At 44.2% G+C, this 19,291-nt stretch overlaps 3 protein-coding genes across 3 annotated transcripts; 2 read left to right on the plus strand and 1 right to left on the minus strand.

Moving 5' to 3' along the window:
- Nucleotides 1-619: 619 nt before the first annotated feature.
- pglyrp6 (peptidoglycan recognition protein 6) lies at nucleotides 620-3,368 on the minus strand. The gene is made up of 5 exons (XM_068736998.1): nucleotides 3,258-3,368; nucleotides 2,262-3,068; nucleotides 1,952-2,162; nucleotides 1,576-1,870; nucleotides 620-710 (listed from the first exon to the last, which is right to left on the minus strand). Exons 1-5 carry the CDS (start codon nucleotides 3,322-3,324, stop codon nucleotides 690-692), a joined length of 1,401 nt encoding a protein of 466 aa, XP_068593099.1. The 5' UTR covers nucleotides 3,325-3,368; the 3' UTR covers nucleotides 620-689.
- A 1,534-nt stretch (nucleotides 3,369-4,902) lies between these two features.
- On the plus strand, nucleotides 4,903-8,057 carry trappc5 (trafficking protein particle complex subunit 5). Its single transcript, XM_068737004.1, has 3 exons — nucleotides 4,903-5,001; nucleotides 5,911-6,225; nucleotides 6,303-8,057. The coding sequence occupies exons 2-3, from the start codon at nucleotides 5,956-5,958 to the stop codon at nucleotides 6,597-6,599; spliced, it is 567 nt and encodes a 188-aa protein (XP_068593105.1). The 5' UTR covers nucleotides 4,903-5,001; nucleotides 5,911-5,955; the 3' UTR covers nucleotides 6,600-8,057.
- Nucleotides 8,058-8,246: 189 nt separating this feature from the next.
- LOC137892088 (mucolipin-1-like) lies at nucleotides 8,247-17,913 on the plus strand. The gene is made up of 13 exons (XM_068737003.1): nucleotides 8,247-8,435; nucleotides 9,318-9,538; nucleotides 9,644-9,805; nucleotides 10,320-10,476; nucleotides 10,942-11,023; nucleotides 11,116-11,212; nucleotides 11,390-11,489; nucleotides 11,595-11,701; nucleotides 12,803-12,952; nucleotides 13,062-13,163; nucleotides 13,295-13,417; nucleotides 14,929-15,135; nucleotides 15,263-17,913. The coding sequence occupies exons 1-13, from the start codon at nucleotides 8,393-8,395 to the stop codon at nucleotides 15,395-15,397; spliced, it is 1,686 nt and encodes a 561-aa protein (XP_068593104.1). The 5' UTR covers nucleotides 8,247-8,392; the 3' UTR covers nucleotides 15,398-17,913.
- Nucleotides 17,914-19,291: the final 1,378 nt, after the last annotated feature.

The raw sequence follows: 19,291 nt of genomic DNA on the forward strand, positions 1-19,291 counted from the left end.
ACACTTTACATCAAGTACCGACTCTAAAAGTAGCATTAATACCACGGTATAGACAATACTTTGTTACAAGTCAATGTATAGCATTGAACATTTGTACTTAAGTAAAAATAAAACATTATTAGTGTCCAAGTAAACTTAAAGTATAAAGTAAAAGTGCTCATTATGCAGAATAATGTGTTGTTATACAAAATTGGATTTTAATTATTGCTGCATTAATGTGTAAACATTACTAATGTGGCTGGTTTTAGTCACTTTATATACTGCTGGGTAGCTTGTGAAGTTACCTGCAGGGACCAATAAAATATAACATATGATATATGTATTACATCATGTTGATTACATTTTGTTTTAACAATATGAATCTAGTAACCAAAGTTATCAAATAAATATGTAGTGGAGTAAAAAAAGTACACTATTTACCACTGAATTGTAGCAGAGTTTAAGTATAAAGTAGAATATAATCGTAACAAGTAAAATCCAAACTTAAAAGTTAACTTCAGTACAGAGTGAGTAAATGTACAGAGTTACTCTCCCTGACTGACTTTCACCACAATAATCACACCAGAGTTCATGCAGCACACGACACAGTGTTCAAAAGAAAGCGGCAACAATCAGGACATAAGAATAAAACCAATATTTATTGTGGTGAGTTTTTGGTTCCCTCGAGGCTCTCCCTCCTGCCAAGCAGATCATTTTCCTTTCTTGACCTCCTAAAGGGAAGGAAATAGGGAATGAAACAAGTGAAAGTAAAAGTGGCAATGCATCGCAGTACAGTATTATCAGCAAAATGAATTGAAAGTATCAAACTTACTTATTCTGAAGGGAAATGTCCCTTGTGACTGATATATTTATAATATATGACATCATTAGAATGTTAATACTGGTGCATTGATGATGTAACATGTCACTGTTACAGCTGGTGGACGTGGAGCTAGTTTAAACTACTTGACACACAGTTTAGTCCAGAGCTTCTCTTCCTAAGGCTCAGGCCCCCTTAAAGGGTCTCAAGACAAATCTGAGCGATTGTGAGCTGATCGCTTAGGAACAAAGATCAGGTCCACAAAATGATGACACGTGTTTTCTCTCATCTTTGCTTTTTTTAAATCTAATATTATAGAATTAGCTTCAAAAAATAATTTGAATGAATCCCCCTGGAGAGGTTCAGAAGGTAGCTACAATAAATACAGGAAAAAGTACAATATTTCCATTTTCAAGTAAAGTACAAGTACCTCAACGTCATACTTAAGTGCAGGACTTACACATACCCGTGCCGCAACAACACGAAAAGGAGAACTATATGCCAGCAACACTTAGAACCAACAGATGTGCGAAATACCAAGGTGTTAATTAGACTTGCCCCGTCTGTCCTGACATGTCCAAAAGGGAGGATCAGGAGACATAACAAGGGACGCCACGCCCCGATGAAAAAAAAAAAAAAGGCCGCCGACTCTTGGCGTCAGGGCACTATGGGCAATTCGAAGCAGGAGTTCTCGTTCTGGATATTCCAGATGTGTTTCCTGTCGGAGGTCAGCTGACCAGCTCTCCCCCTTGCGCCCCCCCCCCTCTAGTACATACCCCGAAGTGTTCCCAGCCTCTGATCTCAGCGTAGAGCGCGTCGCCGGGACAGGAAGTGCTCACCACCTGTCTGTGGCCCTGCAGGACGAAGTCGGCGACCAGTCTCCCGCCGCCGACGGCGCAGGACGCCAGCTTGTCCCTCACCAGCTCCATGGAGTGCTGGGAGGGCAGCCTGGCGACGTAGTCCCCGATGAAGGAAACCCCGTAGCCCACGGAGTTGTGCCCCAGGGTGTGGGCGCCTTGCCGGAGCCAGCCTCGGCCCTCGTAGATGTACCCGTCGGAGCCTGCGACAAAGCTTTTTTTGAAAGGAACACGGGAGGTAAAGTCAGACCTTTTTGTGAGTTAAGTTTCGCACGCATTTGACACAAGACCGTACCTGTATCCGATGTCGTCCCAGCCTCTGTCCTCCTGGTGGAAGCGCTGCATGGAGCGCATGTCCTCGGCGCACTGCTGGAAGGTCAGGCAGGGCTGGCTCGGCGTGTGAGTGTGGTGGATGTACAGGAAGGACAGAGGCAGAGACAGGTTGGTGGGGGTTCCTCTGTACGGCTCGGCGCCCCACATGCAGCGAGGTATGACGGGCGGGCAATCTGAAGGAGAGGTCGAGAATGTGTGGCCGGTTAGCGAGCGTAAATTACAGGATGGCAATCCTTTTGGGAAACCATTGCTTTCAGAATTCTTTCACTCACCGATGTACTTGTGGACGAACTCTTTCATTCCCTCCTTCACCAAAGCCACCAGCTGCTTCTTCTCCTTCACCTCCAGCTTCGAGCGCCCCGTCAGTCTCCTCTGCAGCTCTACCGCTTTCACCACCTGTCTGGCCAGCACCGGAGGGGCAGCCAGCCCCCTGAAGTTCTCCCTGCGGCGCCGGCTGACCAGGCGCGGGGCGGCGTCCAGTCCTTTGCTCTCCAGCGGGCGGCAGTAGTACTCCGTCAGCAGGCCGCTGAGCGCCAGAGGGCGCGCGCCTTTGTCGGAGACCTCCATCCCTAGAACCGCGCCGTCCATGCCGCCGTTGACCCGAGTGGCGGTGAGCGCAGAGGGGCTGCTGCTGAGCAGGGTGAAGACTCGAGGGGAGGTGACGTTGTCCCAGCAGCCGTCGGGTCCCAGGAGAGGAGAGCGGTGCAGGTCTTTGGCCAGAGTGAGCTGGTACAGGCCCCGCACGCGGCCCGCCGTCTTGGCGAGGAGACCGGCCTCGACGCCCAGGAGGAGGGGCGCGAGGGCAACGGTGGTGCCGTCGGGCGTCAGGACCACGCCTTCCTCCTTGGCGTCCTCCGTCACCCTGTGGTGCACGGCCTTGCTGAGGTAACCCGAGAGGCTCGCGTCCAATTCGGGGCCGCCGGAGTCAGCGGCGCCAAGGAAGTGCCGAATGAAGGCGTCGTTGAGGCCGGCGGCCCCGCGCAGCCTCCTCAACACAGCTAACGGGTCTGACCCGGGGTCACCGTCCTCCACCCGCCTCACCGCCTCGATGAAGTCATCCATGTGCAGGGAAGACGTAGCTGAGGGACAAGGACAGAAAACAGATGAAAACCCTCGTCTCTAGTTCTACATGAGCTCATACATGGACCATGTTAGCTGTGGGTCATGTCTGACAGCATCAAAGTAAGTGAGGGTAAAAGTTGTCAAAGCACATAAATTGTAAAGAATCTCAGCTGAAACATGAATAAACTAGTGTGGACATCCATTACCTTCTGCATACGTGCTGAGCAACACCACAACAAGAGCCAGGGCGGGTTTCCAGCCGCCTACATCCATCCTGAGGTGTGAGCGGCTCCAAATGTCTGCTCCCCTTTGTTGCCTCTTGTCATTTATACAATTTCACGTGCATAATAAAGTGGGCGGTTATGCAACTGTTGACTTACTGCAGATACGCCTGCGTTCCGCCCGTCGGCGCGGCCCACTGAGCAATGTGGGAATCTGACACCTGCGGTCACAGTCGATCACGTCCTTTTTTTTTTTCCCCGCTCAAGGTTTTCCCACGTATGCCGTCGGCGTGACGGACACGGGCATTTTGGAGAAATTCACAAGTTCTGTAATCAATTTTGGTCACATCGGTTGCCGTTAATGCGGCTAGTGCTTGTGAAAAAAAACTAACTTATGGGAATAAAACCAGCAGGCGGCAACACTCCTCTCTGCTGTACAAATCAGCGGTAGTCCTCTCTGAGGCAATAAGCATGTTCTGGTTTGATGTTAAAAAAAAAAAAAAGAAGAAGAAAAGGCCGAGCTGCAAAACTGAGGAAGTCCCACAACCACAAATCACATGTGTGCCGAGCAGCAGTGACAGAAAATATATCTGCATATGCTGCTTTTTATTCAGTGTTGATTTATTTTATTTTGTTAAAGGTTTGTCGTGAAAAGGCAGAGATGAAGAATCGCACAACAACTGTTGAGACCAAAAGACACAGGGACACGGTGTTTAGGCTGCAGCATGCGATGACGAGAACAGGAAGTGGTCGTAGTCTCCGGGTGAACCGCAAAATACATTGCGGAAGGTCCGGGATGCAAATAACAAAGGTTAAAGATATACATGTGTAATTACTGTAATCTGTAATAGTAAAGACCTTTTAGAAGGCGGAACAAGAAAGATAAGGTGATGTTCACAAAGGGACTGAAATGACTCGTCGTCATTAATAACTGTTTGCTTTAATAGTCACAACACCCGCTGTGATAACGGTCTGTAAATGATTATTTTGTAAATAACGTAGAAACGTTGGCGCTCAGATGCCAGCGTGGGTGTCACGTCTCGGCTCAGCCAGATTTGTTCGGAGCGAACAGTGATGCTCATCAAGCAAACGCACCGTATATAAATGCTGCCAATAAAGGAGACGCGTTTGTTTTTTGGTTTTTTTTTGTATGCGACAACTCCAGCACTCAAAATTGCTCCGCTTCATTAAAATGCAATGGGTTTACATGATGAGGGAGCATGACCTTTATTCAGCTTCTAGAGGAAAAATAAAAAAGTAGACCGTTTGTACGCACATACACATACTATTGTGATTATATAAAGACGTGCTAGTTTACGTTTTATTTTAGACGGACTTTGACATTTCTGCCAGGGACAAGAGATAAAGGAGACCAATGATCAATGGACACCCTGTCAATTAAACAGCCAAAGCATAAATAAAATGTAGGTGCATGAGGTCATTATAAGACATGGGTGGAGCTTGTGAATAGTTAGAAATGAATTACACATACAACAAAAATATACAAACTACTGTTTTATTTAACTGTTTTACATACACTGTAGCCTAAACATACACTGTGTATATTTTCACTCCACAGTAAAGTTAGTCTTTGTTTGCGCAGTGACGCTCCCGTACACTAGGAGGCGGAGTGTAATTTACATCCTGGTTGCAGTTTGAGACCATTCAGAAAGTAAAAGAAGAAGAAGACGGAAGCTACTGTACAGTCGCTCGTCTATTCCGCAACAAGGTTCGTGTGTCTTTAAAGAAATAAGTATTATTTACAACAAGTTATCTACTCCATGTTTGTGTTTTTTAAAACGTGTGTGTGTGTGTGTGTGTGTGTGTGTCCTCTGTTGGAAGGGCTCGCGTGCAGTTATTTCAACAGGAAGTACCAGCTAGCATGTTTTGGCTAAGATAGCTAACAGCTAACGTTATTGGTGATCAGCTGTTTGTTGCGTTTGCGGGGCTTAAACGGGGCATTAGTGGATCACAGCGGGTAGTTCAGACTAAAGGTTAAATAATGTGTCGCTTGTATTTGTTGCGATGGGAGAACTCTTGATAAGAACGAGCTACACACTTTTCCTCTCATTCCAGTGAGTGGATGAAACCACCATGGGGGAAGTGATGTGTGGTTATTGTAATGTCTTTATGGTAAATTAGTGAGGTAATTGATTAGTTGATCAAAACGACACTTCTTGACATCTTGGAGACTATTACGCTATTACAGCCCATTCATTTATCTGAAAGAGATCATCACATTTGATTAATAAAGAATGGAATATTGGTAAATTGCAGCAGCCCTATTCAGTTTAGGTAGCCTGCAAAAAAAAATATTGTCAAAACTACAGATCTGATATCTGTATGAAGGAGTTTTTCCCCACGTGATGGCTGTTGTGTTAAATGTGACGCCTGCTTTTATTCATAATCTGGCTCGTGTTGATTACAGTTGGGAGTCTTTACCATTGGTCATACTGTGCAGATTATTCTGCCAATACTCGTAAATATTTGCTAGAGGTCATGTTTTAATCCAGAAAAAGTCGATAATCAACAGAAAGGCTCTTGGCTCAATTAAAAACTAAGCCCACATGTATCCAGTTCTTCCCTGTAGCTAACTACACTGACTGGTTATGAATGACCTGCGTATGTGTGTCGCTAGATACCGACCTGTGGCCGTGGACCGCCGTCACCCACCGACAGCAAAATGGACACGCGGTTCACTCGGGGCAAATCCAACATCTTGGAGCGACCCCTAACCCGGCCCAAGACCGAGGTCAGCGTGAGCGCGTTCGCCCTCCTGTTCTCCGAGATGGTCCAGTACTGTCAGAGCCGCGTGTACTCGGTGTCGGAGCTGCAGACGCGCCTCGCCGACATGGGCCAGAGCGTCGGAGCCAGCCTGCTGGACGTGCTGGTGCTGAGGGAGAAGAACGGCAAGAGGGAGACCAAAGTGCTGAACATGCTGCTCTTCATCAAGGCAAGCAAACGGAGAACACCGCCCATGGGTTTACAGTCGAGTAACTTTTAAACTAACTGTTTTTTGTTTGTTTTTAGGTTAATGTCTGGAAGTCTTTGTTTGGGAAGGAGGCCGACAAGCTGGAGCAGGCCAACGACGACGACAAGACTTACTACATCATAGAAAAGGAGCCGCTCATCAACGCGTACATCTCCGTGCCCAAGGAGAACAGCAGCTTGAACTGCGCCGCCTTCACGGCGGGCGTCGTGGAGGCCATCCTCACGCACAGCGGCTTCCCCGCCAAGGTGACCGCCCACTGGCACAAGGGCACCACGCTGATGATCAAGTTCAACGAGTCCGTCATAGCCAGGGACAAGGCTCTGGACGGCAGATAAGGAAGACTGGAGAGAGCGGGGGGGTTATGTTGATCAATACAGGATGAAGTTAAATCATCCAGGTCCAGACTGGTGTTTGTTCTTGACTGAATTTCCTTGTGGTGACTTTATGAGACGGGAGGGACTTTACGGATGGATGACTGCACCACACTGAGCCACGGCTAGAGAAGACAACTAGTTGGTTCAATCCTCCACGATTGTTTTTTTATTTTTTGGGGGATCATCTCATGAAGTGACACAAAATTGTTTACTCAAGATCACTTTTTATTTAGTTAGTTTCATGTCACATTTTTACATCACAGATGATTCCTTAAAATGGGAATATTGTGACGTCATCATAAAATAACTTCACAATGAATCGGAAGAAATACTCCACAGATGATTTGATGATGAAAGTCATTTGCAGCATTTGCCTCATAGCATCAAAGTGAACCAACTGAATGGAGGCCAAATAATTAGAGTCCCTGATTTATATAATGTTTATAAAAGTTAGTATCACAACACAAAATACAAAATACTTTATTTAACAGACGGAGGTCCAGACTCAAGATTATGTCTCAAAGTTGTTGTTTTTTCATTCCAGTTTAACAGCTGCGTGTTTCATCTGTAAAATAGATTCATAATCGGGGCCGTAGCTAGCATTGACGAACCTGAGGTCATGTCTTCACCATCTTTACTTTAATATGTTATTTTATTTTGTGTGTGCACGTATGTGTGACTTTGGGGTTATTATCAACACAGGGGAGTTTACATTGTTAAACTAAAAACAAAACGTGCACATGGTGTTTTATAAGCTGGCTACAATATCTTTAGACAATACATTACCAAGTTACCAGAATGTTTTTGCTGCACGACATACCGCTCTGTCTCCTCCCATTTCCTGTCTGTCTCTATACTGTCCTTAAAAAAAAAAAAAAAAAAAGAGGACATTTGACATTTTGGTAATAAACTTATTTGTATGTCCTAAGAAGTCGTGCATGTTAGATGAGAAGATTGATACTACTTTGGTTTCTGTACAGTCTGAAGCTGCGGCCAGTTAGCTTAGCTTAGCACAAGGACTGGAAACGGCTAGCCTGGTTCTGTCCTCGGGTAACAAAATCAGCCCACCATCACCTCAAAGGCTCACTAATTAAAATGTGACATCTTGTCACGTTTGGATTTGTTGGGGGATGTGTGCCCTAGCTGTTTCCACTCTATGCTAAGCTAAGCTAAGCTAAACGGCTGCTAGCTGTCTTTATCCTACAGGCATGAGTGGTATCAATCTCTTCCTCTCACTCTCTGCAACAAAGAAAAGTGTATTTCCCAAAATGTCGAGCTAGTTTCAGGTGAGGGGGGGGGGGGGGGGTCATGACCTCAGCTCGTCTACAAGCCTGTCTGCGGCCCTGCTCGTAATGCTTGCTTCTGCTTATTGTGTATTTGTGTGTGTACCGTGAATAAAACTGTAATAACATGAAAATACGAAGCGGCGCGCGAGTCTGTAGTCATTACCACTCAAATCTGTAACGTACGTTAACATGGTATCTGCCTGCAAAGTTTGACAGGACGGATGGAGAGAGCGCGTCATGTTTGTTTTTTTTTCCAAGAGGCTTCAGCGCAGACGTCACGTGGCGGAGTCACGTGGTTACCAGGAAGCTGCGGTCTGTTTACCTTATCTGTCATCCAAACACTGCGACGGCGAGCATCCTTTTTTCAGGCGTGATGAACTCCGACACGCTTAAATGTTCTGTCTATGAATTCTCTCGCTGATCGATGATGTCCTCCTCCGTCTCCCCCGCGTGACCGTCGACACCACCATGGCATCTCCGAGCTACACCTGCATCCACGACGGGGCCACAGGTCTGTCTGAACACCTTTCTCTTCTCTGGCGTCGTGGCGCCAGTTTGTCCGTGTTTCTTTTTTTCTTTTTTTTTTAGTGCTGCAAAAATGCCCACGTGTCCTTTTTATCCCCGTGGCGTCGTTTGCGCCAAGATGTGACGGAGAGTTCGGGTCTTTGCAGAGGAAATGTTTCATGTAACCGTTAAATAGGTCCTCCTGCTGCATCACTTTGTACCGAGCAGGTCCCGGTTAAAGCGACACACTCAAGGTCGTGCCATTCACACAATGAGACACAAGTGAGTCCACCGGTTTGTCGCGAGGAACATATACTTGCCAGCCCGTTAAGACGGTTGCGCACTGTTTACTGACTGGAGGGAGGCAGCTTGGGAAAAAAAAACAACAACCCCGATGATGTCATCATCTTGAAACCTAAAAATATGAAAGAAGTGGGCACGCAGGAGACGGATTATTTAAACGATTTATTGTTTTTAGTCACAACTTCCTAAAAAAAACTACAAGCTATTCAGGGTCCTAAAATTTAAGATTAAAAAAAAGCAGTAAATGTTGACATTTGTGCTTCATCAAAATAGTTGCAGATTGATTTTCTGCCGATCAGAAAATGGTTTATAAATTGAAATAAATGTTGCTGATTACAGGAAATGTTTTTTGAGCTTGATTCATACCGGGGACCAAAAGTCACGATCTGTCGGCCTCTTCTGCTTCAATCTGGTCTCTTGTGACCCCCCCCCCCCCCCCCCCCCCCCACACACACACACACACACACACACACACACACACACACACACACACACACACACACACACTTTATGAAAGTGCTACACCAGATCACTCGAGCGCCCCTTCAGTATTCCGTTAACGCCGATCATGATCTGTGTTCCCCAGAGAAGGACAGGCTCCTCTCCTCCGCGGCCAGCTATGGGAGCCCCCGTCCCACTGCTCTGGAGGGCTCCGAGGCCCCTCACAAGCAGGAGGAAGAGGAGGAGGCCCTGAGGAGGAAGCTCAAGTACTTCTTCATGAGCCCTTGCGACAAGTATCACGCCAAAGGACGCAAGCCTTTCAAACTGGGCCTGCAGCTGCTCAAGATCATCATCGTGACCGTGCAGGTGGATAGATCTTTGCGCCGTGATTTGATTCCATCAGAACATGATGAGTTAATTTGATCAGTTATGTCACAACTGCTGTTCCGTTTCCCTGCCTCTGCGTCTTAGCTGGTGCTGTTCGGGCTGAGCAACCAGATGGTGGTGACGTTCAAAGAGGAGAACACGGCCGCGTTCAAGCACCTTTTCCTGAAGGGTTACCAGGACGGCGCTCCGCAGGCCGTCCACACGCAGGAGGAGCTGTACAGCCGCATCCACTTCGCCGTAGAGCAGGTAACGATAACTGTAATGAGTGATCCGTGTGCTGCCTTTTGAAAGGGCGGATATTCACCCAAAATACAAAAAGAAAATAACAGCAGCCCAGAACTGACGAGAGAGGGCCGTTCATGATTTTACGTTACCTCAAGGTCTCCATAGTTCTTTAAAGGGAGGGGTGAACGGAGGAGTATTCAGTTGTTTGCAATCTGCAACCTCACCACTAGATGTCACTAAACCCTACATACCTCTCCTTTAAATGTGATTTAGCTACACTGTGGGCACCACAGAAGAACTTCACTACCACTGCATTGTGGTGGATGGGGAGGATATCAAATGAAAACTATTACTACCACAAGGGATGAGGAAGAAACATGTTTTTTTATTTATTTTTTTATTTTGGTGAATGGACTCTTTAACATTTGGTTCAGATATGATACCCGAGAAGAGCACCGTTATGAGCTGCTCTTTTTTTTTGTATTAATATGCCTTATGTTGAGGATTGATTCTCTGCTTGTCTTTTCCCCTTCAGTACATGGCTCTCCCTCAGATCTCGCTGGGCCGGTATGCATACGTGTTGGGCGTCGGCGTGAAAGGGAGCGCGCTCTCCCTCTGCCAGAGGTACTACAGGGGGGCCACCATCGACCCCGTCAACGACACCTTCGACATCGATCCCCACGTCGACACCGGTAGGCGACGGCCCTCATCTCTCCGATTTTCTCTCTTCGGCGTTCGTGAAGTTCGTCTCTGGGTAACCGGCAGCCTTGTTATTTACTCGGTTCCAGTGTTTTCTTGGCCCTCAAGGAAATGACTGTGTCAGTGAGTCATTGTGCTCCACATGGCGAGAGGTTGCCCTGCAACTGTGCCCTACTTTAAAAGCCCCCCCCTTCCCCGCAACACCAAGGCTTTTTTCTTTTTCCACATACTTCAGAATCAACAGGCCGTGTCCCTGCCTTGGGAAAGGAGTTATTTGCATACAGCTGCTGATTTGGCAGAGAAGTAATAAAATCTCCAAGGGGGACGATGCCGCGTTTGAAATGCTATGAGGAAGTGTGGTCCGTGCTTCACGTGATGTGGAAAAAGAGATGGTTTAAAGAATTCCCCATGTGGTATTTTTATAGTTCCTCTAATGTTATTTTCATTTTTTTTCCCAGAATGCATTGGACTGAATCCACTGACTGACAGTTTGGCTCCAGAAGACAGTGACTACAGGAATTTCACTCTCAAATTTTACAAGTAAGATGTTTTTTTCAACATTAGAAATGAATTTAATTTGTATTTTTGTCCTTTTTATGGTGTTAACTATTCTGTCACATATTGGTGTCCAGGCTGATCAACGTCACCGTTGACTTCCAGCTGAAGGCCATCAACATTCAGACGATCATAAACAACGAAATCCCTGACTGCTACACCTTTGCCATCACGGTGCGCCGTCTCTTCTATTGTTCCTATTTAAGTAGCGCAGCGCTGCACGGATAGCAATGTGCAACTCGTGCATTCAAATCAGGAAAGACTTAAGAGATGCACGTTGAGAGAAACCGATGGAGCTGTGGAAACACTCCCGCAGGCTGCATACTTACTCTGGTTCTCGTTTGCTGTCAGATCGTCATGGATAACAAGGCGCACAGTGGCAAAGTTAAGATCCATCTCCAGAACCAGGCCTCCATAAAGGAGTGCAAAGACCCCAACGTGTCTGGACACGGTGAGCCGACGCTCGTCTCTCTCCTAATACTCGACTGTTTTATCTGAAATTTGCCTCTTTTTTTTTTTTTTTCTGATCCCTCTCATTCTCCTCCTCTTCTGTCAGCGGAGAGCTACGCCCGGGAGTTCCTCGATGTGCTGGTGGCGTTCGTCTGCCTGCTGTCCCTGCTGCTGTGCGGGCGCTCCATCCTCAGAGGCATCGTCCTGCAACACGTGAGAAAGCGGACCGAGCGTTTTTTTGTGTGTTTATGGTGTGAAAAAAAAAAAATACCGTTTTACGCCCATCTACGGAGCGTCGGAGGTATCGGCGAGGTGAGGTGCCGGCGCGGGGACCGGAGGACGATAAGGCGATACTCACCCCGACAACAGCCTGTTAGAATATAGAGAAGTACCAACAGACCACCGAGCAGCTCCTCTCCTCGGGCTACAAGGCTCCTCAACTCATCCTCTATCATCCTCCATCTTCTATTCCGCCATCAAAATAGGTTTTTAACTAAATGAACCATGACAGATCTTCTACATACCATTTACATACACTTTTCTAAATCCAGTTGCACTGTGCACACAGAAATTAAAGATGCTCGGTGGAGTTTTCTTTAAAAAAAACCCCAACATTTTAAATGATTTTCCTTCCTCAGAAACATGAAATCAACATTTGGAAACCAACGTTGTATACCTCCACGTTGACTTAGTGGCACAGTCTTCTTTCCTTTCTTTTCCTTTCTCTGTTTCTTGGTGTTGATCTTGCTGTAATACGGTGAGACCTTCGGCAGGAATGTGTATCGTGCAAACAACACAGGCGCAACCGTTTTAGATATGAAGACATTTCTCAATGCTGGAGTTCTATACGGTATGATTGTATTTGATCACAAGAAGGCGACGAGGCGGCAGTCTAGCAATTCAGCCCGGTCTTGACAAATGATGCGTTCGGACGACATTACAAATTTAGCGCGCGATAACGACGTCATTTCTTGTCATTTTACGCGTACATTTGCTACGCTCAGAGCTAGTAACGCAGTATAAAAAGTGAGAAGGAGTACTCCAGGCTTTGGGAGGAGATCTGGATGGGTCAAACAAACACAGGACCTTCAACCAGCGTCCCACAGTGTAGTTGAGTTATTTAGAAGTTACGTTAGTGATGTTTGTGGAGCGTTTTCTGTACTTATGTTACGTTGCTTAGCTTTTACTTTGTTGTTTTACTTTGTTTACGTACTTATTTTAAGCCCAAGCTCGATGCTTTTCAAAAACCTAAGCGAGCGGTTTTGTGACCTTACCTCGACTTAACTGCCGTTCCCCTTCCATCTCCCTCACCAGGAGTACGTACAGTTTTTCAAACGCAGCCTCGGCCGCAGCGTGAGCTGGGGAGAGAGACTGGAGTTCATCAACGGCTGGTACATTCTGCTCATCGTCAGCGACATGTTCACCATCATCGGCAGCTTCATCAAAATTGGGATCGAGTCCAAGGTAATGTGTTAAATTGTCACATATTAAAAAAAAAAAGAAAAAAAAAAAAGATTTTCCTTTGTTTTTGCTGAGTTTCTGGTAATAAATGACGTCGCTGTTTGTGATGCAGAATTTGTCGTCATATGACATGTGCGGGATCCTGCTGGGCACCTCCACTCTGCTGGTGTGGGTGGGAGTCATCCGTTACCTCAGCTTCTTTCAGAAATACAATGTAGGTGAAAGAAACGCACGCATGACATAAAGCTCATCTTCTTTTCCCTGAAGGGTAAACATATTTCACTCATTCATTCATTCATTCATTCATTCATTCATTCATTCACTCACTCACTCTGCGTCTCACAGATCTTGATCGTGACTCTGAGAGCTGCGTTTCCTAACGTGATCCGCTTCTGCTGCTGTGCAGCTGCCATTTACATGGGATACTGCTTCTGTGGCTGGATTGTGCTGGGGCCCTATCACACCAAGGTACCACACACACACACACACACACACACACACACACACACACACACACACACACACACACACACACACACACACACACACACACACACACACACACACACGCGCACACACAGCAGTGTCTCTAACCAGGAATGAGCAGGCATGAGTCATCCGGACAGTCAGTCTCAACAGCCTAATTATCATAAAAGGCCCTCCAGCGTGTATCATCTTCGCAGCTGTGTATAATTAATGAGAAGAAAATTGACATTCATTAAATATGAATCATGACAACATTCGGTGGATAGATTGTTTTTGCTCGGTGTAATGTGGTCTGGCGGAAAGAGAGCAATTTCTAAAAACCTTACATAAAGCAGCTAATAGATCAAACTTCACATAGGCACAAATGAACAAATACAAGATTTGAATCTGAACAAATTCACAGCCCTGCAGAAATATTTGCAAAAGTTGAATTTCACGAAGAATGACGTCAAAATTGGTGGTTTGAGGCATTTCTAAGAAATTAAAGGGGCGCTCCAGTGATTTTAGTATTGCACTTCCATGAAGTCGGGTAACTCACGAGAGACCGCTAGGCCCAGATAGCCTGACTTTTGCGCCTATTGTTGGTCAATCTACATGTGAAACTTAAAAGTTTCAAGCCCAAGATAACCCCGATGACATCATACATATATGTATGTATGTATGTATGTATGTATGTATATACACATACATATATATATATATATGTATATGTATATATATATATGTGTATATATATGTATATGTATATATATATATATGTATATGTATATATATATGTATATGTATATATATATATGTCTATATATATATGTATATGTATATATATATGTATATGTATATATATATATGTATATATATATGTATATGTATGTATGTGTATATATATATATATATGTATATGTATATATATATGTATATGTATATATATATATATATGTCTATATATATATATGTATATGTATATATATATGTATATGTATATATATATATATATGTATATGTATATGTATGTATATATATATATACATACATACATATGTATATGTATGTATGTATATATATATATATGTATATATATATATATATATATGTATATATATATATATATATATATATATATATGTATGTGTATATATATATATATATATGTATGTATGTATGTATGTATATGTGTGTGTATATATATATATATATATATATATATATATATATATATATATATATATATATATATATATATATATATATATATATATATATATATACACAGGCTGAGTAGTATTAGTCCTCTTTATATGTATGTTTGGGAAATACACCTTTTTTGCTGTTTGCCAAAGTGTGAGGTGAGAAGATTGATACCACTCCATTTTATGGAAGTGATACCCATCTCCTCAAAAAAATATTGGAACGTTTCCTCTAACAGAAAAGCGTTGTCCTCTCACCTGCCTGTACTTTCCTCATGCAAACACTGCGTTTGTGTTGTCCGTGCACAGTTCCGCTCCCTGTCCACGGTGTCGGAGTGCCTGTTCTCTCTGATCAACGGGGACGACATGTTCGTGACGTTCCACGAGATGGAGAGGAGCGGCACGCTGGTGTGGATCTTCAGCCAGGTCTACCTTTACACCTTCATCTCCCTCTTCATCTACATGGTGCTGTCCCTCTTCATCGCGCTCATCACCGGAGCCTACGACACCATTATGGTACGGTTCCGCTGGGTTACGCTCTCGTTTCTTAACCCTTTTTTATTTTGTTTTTTTGAACACTGCTGTGAATCAGTGCTGAGATTGGTATGTCGGAAACATTCAGCTTCACGTTGTCGTCCCACAGGCACAAACGCAGGAGCAGGTGCGAGTCAGCGATCTGCACGCCTTCATTGCAGAGTGCATGGACACGCCCAGCTCTGGCAAGTTCCGTGGGCCCGAGGGGTCGTCGTGCTCCTTCCCCTGCTGCTGTGAGTGGTGAGGAGGAGGAGGAGGATGCACAGAGGGAGTAAGCAGTGTATGAGTGTGTGTGTACTATATAGCCTTGAACAGACTGACCTTGGACCACGTCGTCCTCTGTTAGACTTTTAGAGTTGTACTCAAACAGAGCCCCATTACCTGCTTGGGCTTTTTGCACCGTATGAATATTTTATTGTCTCTTTTTGACATGTCAGTTTGTTGGGGCTTTGACGACCAGCAGACGCGTAATGCCAGTAAACGTATTCATCGCTAAGTAAAATGGATGCGCATTTTCACTTGAATGATGCGCTGTGTCCACATGGCTACCTATGTTAGAAGATTTTCTTTTTGAATTTTTGCCTTTTTGATTTTGTAAATGCGTATATTTCCTCTGACTTGACATAGTAAATGTACAATGGACTCAATAGAGGGAGAGGCAAGCTGAAAAACAGAGGGGACATTAACCGCAGCGTACGCATTAGCTCCTGTAACGTTTTCAGTCGAGGCTCTTCCTCCACTCCCCGTTTTTCATTATTTTTACACAAGAAAGGACGAGCCCTGCAGCCAACCAGTTCGTCATCAATATGTATGAACTGAGTCTGCTGTGAGCAATGCGCTGCGAGACGGAGCCTTCTCACTGTTCGACTGCAGAGTGCCGCGCTGCACAATAACATTTCTCCAGAAATCCAGGATTCAAACGACGCCAAGGAGCACGTTGTGCTAGACGATGCGGCCCCATAGAGAGGCGAAGTCCCGCTTATTCCGGTGTCCCCCGTGGGACCTTATTTTGGAAAAAAATATGTACCATAGTCAACGGCAAGAGACAAATATTTTTTTGAGCCCACTTGAATTGTGACATGAATTACACATCTGATGTTTGTCAATTCAAAATATAATTTTGCACGTCAAGAAAGTTGCAGTTTTTCGTAGATTTGTCGTAGTGTCGTTTAGTTTTGTGTGAAACCACATCTCTGATTTCGCACAATGCGCGTCACCAACACGGTCGTTACCTTGGCTGGCTATCTGGCTAGCTAGCTAGCGAGCCGCTGTAGCTAGCTAGCTCTGTAACTTAGCTATATTCATGCACAAATGTAGGTTATCTTTCCTGATGTGTTTTAGCTAAGTAGTTGTTGATATTTTATATAGTGTGTGTATAATGCGACTCTTTTTTTTTCTGCCGGAAAGCAAAAGAATGAGCGAGACCCATCGTTGGTGCGAGTACATCCTGGTACAAAACACACCGACATCGTAGCTTAACTGAGAGACGTCATTTACGCGTCGTTTGGGTGTGTAGTCTTTGTAATTGCATATTTTCACAGTGTCATACTCCAACAGTTTTACGACCAAATGCAACTTTCTTGACATGCAGAATTATCTTTTAAACTGGCAGCCATTTTGAATGTTTCTGTATAGTCTCTAAAGGCGGAGAGCAGTAACTACAGAATCAGTGGAGCTAAGACAAGAGGGTTTGAAGTATAAAGGCTCTTAGCCGAATTGTGTAAAAGATTTATGAATCCTACAACCTTTTTTATGATGCTGATTTTAGCCATTATTAGCCAGTGCAGGGAAAACACATCTACAAGCAAAAAAACGTGATTGATTCTTCTTCAGCTGTCACCGATGAGCTAGTTTAATAAATCAACTAAAACACCTGTAAATAAGTGATAAACATGTAGTTTAACCGCAGAGACGGCAGGTATGGCTACTATGCTAAGCTAGTTTTTCTGAGCACAGTATCTGGGTACAGTAGCTGTAGCTAAAGTGAATTTTGAAAAAATACGCATTTCATGGGTACGATCATTTTTATAGAAAGGTAAGAAATGGAAAAAGTCTGATTTTGACCAAGTATATGATTTAGCTTTGTAGGGTTGTACGCAGGCAGCTTAGAAAGTTGCTAATATTTTATATAATGTTTTCAGACTCGGACACTGTCAGTGCACTGACATTGAAGACATGTGTGAGAGGGTAGTCACTCTTTTTTTTTTTTTTTTTATTCTGAACGAGACAAGGGCATATCTACAAACCAGCTGTTCTTCATTCACCTTTTTGAAAAAAGGAAAATGGTTATTCAGAATATCTTATTATAGGCACTGCTCAATGGAGGAGGGATGTGTTTCAGGACTAAAGGGTACTGTACATTTTATTTATTGTTCACTGACATGCCAACTTAAATCGATGATTATTGTTTACAACCACGACATGCATTTACTTTTAATGAATGTTTATTGACACGTACTTATTTGCACTTAACGAACACTGATTTAAATGTGTCACAAGGGAGCAAAGCACTGTGTATGTAACGTGTTCTCCTTGTGGTAAGGTTCTTTTGTGCCATTTTAATTTAATGGTAACTTTGCATTGGTTTTCTTGTATTTTGCATGCTGTCTTAATCATTTTTTAAGTGATGGCTAAAAAGGGAGTTTCTCAGTTTCTGTAAAGGCGTTTTTTCCCTCATTTATTAAACATTTTCTGTGAAGATGCTGCTTCTGAAATCAAGTACCTGTAGATCAAATAAAGTGGAAAGACTCTCAAAATGTGTCAATGTTGTTGAGATAAGTAAGACCAGCTTGTGTTATTGTGCCGAGGTTTGTTTAATTTAATTTAGTTTATTTGATTTTCAAGAAACATAAAACATAACTATATCAATAAACAAACATACACAAGACAAAACACTTTATTTAATTTTTTGTTCTATTGATTTAATTTTTAATGGACAAGTGTTTCATTTAGAACCTACAGAGGGAGTTCAACTGAGAACCCATTTATATTCCAAGGTTTTTATTTAGAACCCTAAAGAGCTGAGGCTGATTTGGCGCCCAGAGCCCACAACAATCATGGTACACAATTACAGTTTTTGGGGGTGCCTGGGCTGGGTAATGGGCGTTCCACTCTAACAGCCATGCTTTCAACGATCCTTAAAAGAACTCTTTCTTTCTAAAAAATGACCTGTCTTCAAAAAGGGTTCTTCAGAAGTCAATGGTTCTGGATCAAACCTTAGTCCTTTGGGAAGAACCCCTTTGGAACCGAACCCTTATCTGAGAGTGATGGCAGTAATGAGAGCCTGTACTTCAGTACAGTTGTGCTGGGATAGAAAATGAGACCAAGCTTGGATTGCATGAAGCTGATGAGCCTTCAGTGTGTTGTTGTAGTCTGGCACCACTAGAGGGAGAGAGCAGACTCTGTCTGCAGCCACCAACCAACCAGCCAATCAATACAGCCCAGAGCCAATGAAGAAAGCTAAAACAGCTACTTAAGGAGGAGAGGGAGGGTGGGGTGGTACATTAAGAAAGGGAGCGGTTTGTTGCCTTCATTAAAGATGAATTACCCTTAGTAAAGTGCTTAACCTTCAAATCCACCATTACCACAACCTACATCTCAACACAAAGGTAAACAGACGCAGAGTCTTCGGCTGCACCGGCCAAAGCAAACGCACTGAGGATGGACAACAAATTAGAGAGAATACAGGACAGACAAAGATCCAAGGCAGATACGTGCGCACTCGCTCCTCTTAGTGCGGAAGAGTGGCACGGCTGTCCGATACCCTCGGCACCTGCATGCATTATTTACTCGAGGACGCTGAACAGAGGCTGAGACGAAGCACTTAGAATCAGACTGACGGGAACCGGCCAGCCTTCAGGGTGAAGCTGGTTAAACAGGCCCATGGAGGAAACGCGCAGCATGGCAGAGGCATGGCGGCCGCTTCCCCCAATCCGAGTTAACTGCATTCACACGGCAACACAGAAATAAGTAAATGACTGGAATAAAGAAATACACAGCAGGAATCTGAATCCAGAGGTTCTTTATCTGCATTTGAATTAAGGTCGTTGTTATTCTGTGTAGAATAGACGTATAAATGCAGCGCCTGGCCCGGATGCCGCAGAGCAACGTGCACAATATCCTGTAAGGCGTTTTCCAT

Source organism: Cebidichthys violaceus, unplaced genomic scaffold (assembly GCF_023349555.1).
Source record: "Cebidichthys violaceus isolate CVI_PGR_0920_01 unplaced genomic scaffold, fCebVio1.0.p SCAF_75, whole genome shotgun sequence".
NCBI classification, from domain to species: domain Eukaryota; kingdom Metazoa; phylum Chordata; class Actinopteri; order Perciformes; family Stichaeidae; genus Cebidichthys; species Cebidichthys violaceus.

Bases quoted from the DNA above. Each gene is read 5' to 3' on its own strand.
- trappc5 (XM_068737004.1), top strand. From the start codon at position 5,956: ATGGACACGCGGTTCACTCGGGGCAAATCCAACATCTTGGAGCGACCC. The intron at 6,226-6,302 runs GCAAGCAAACGG...GTTTGTTTTTAG, and splicing joins ACATGCTGCTCTTCATCAAG to GTTAATGTCTGGAAGTCTTT.
- LOC137892088 (XM_068737003.1), top strand. From the start codon at position 8,393: ATGGCATCTCCGAGCTACACCTGCATCCACGACGGGGCCACAG. The intron at 11,490-11,594 runs GTGAGCCGACGC...CTCTTCTGTCAG, and splicing joins CCCCAACGTGTCTGGACACG to CGGAGAGCTACGCCCGGGAG. The intron at 15,136-15,262 runs GTACGGTTCCGC...GTCGTCCCACAG, and splicing joins GAGCCTACGACACCATTATG to GCACAAACGCAGGAGCAGGT.
- pglyrp6 (XM_068736998.1), bottom strand. From the start codon at position 3,324: ATGGATGTAGGCGGCTGGAAACCCGCCCTGGCTCTTGTTGTGGTGTTG. The intron at 2,163-2,261 runs GTGAGTGAAAGA...CCTCTCCTTCAG, and splicing joins GTTCGTCCACAAGTACATCG to ATTGCCCGCCCGTCATACCT. The intron at 1,871-1,951 runs GTACGGTCTTGT...TTTCAAAAAAAG, and splicing joins TGGGACGACATCGGATACAG to CTTTGTCGCAGGCTCCGACG.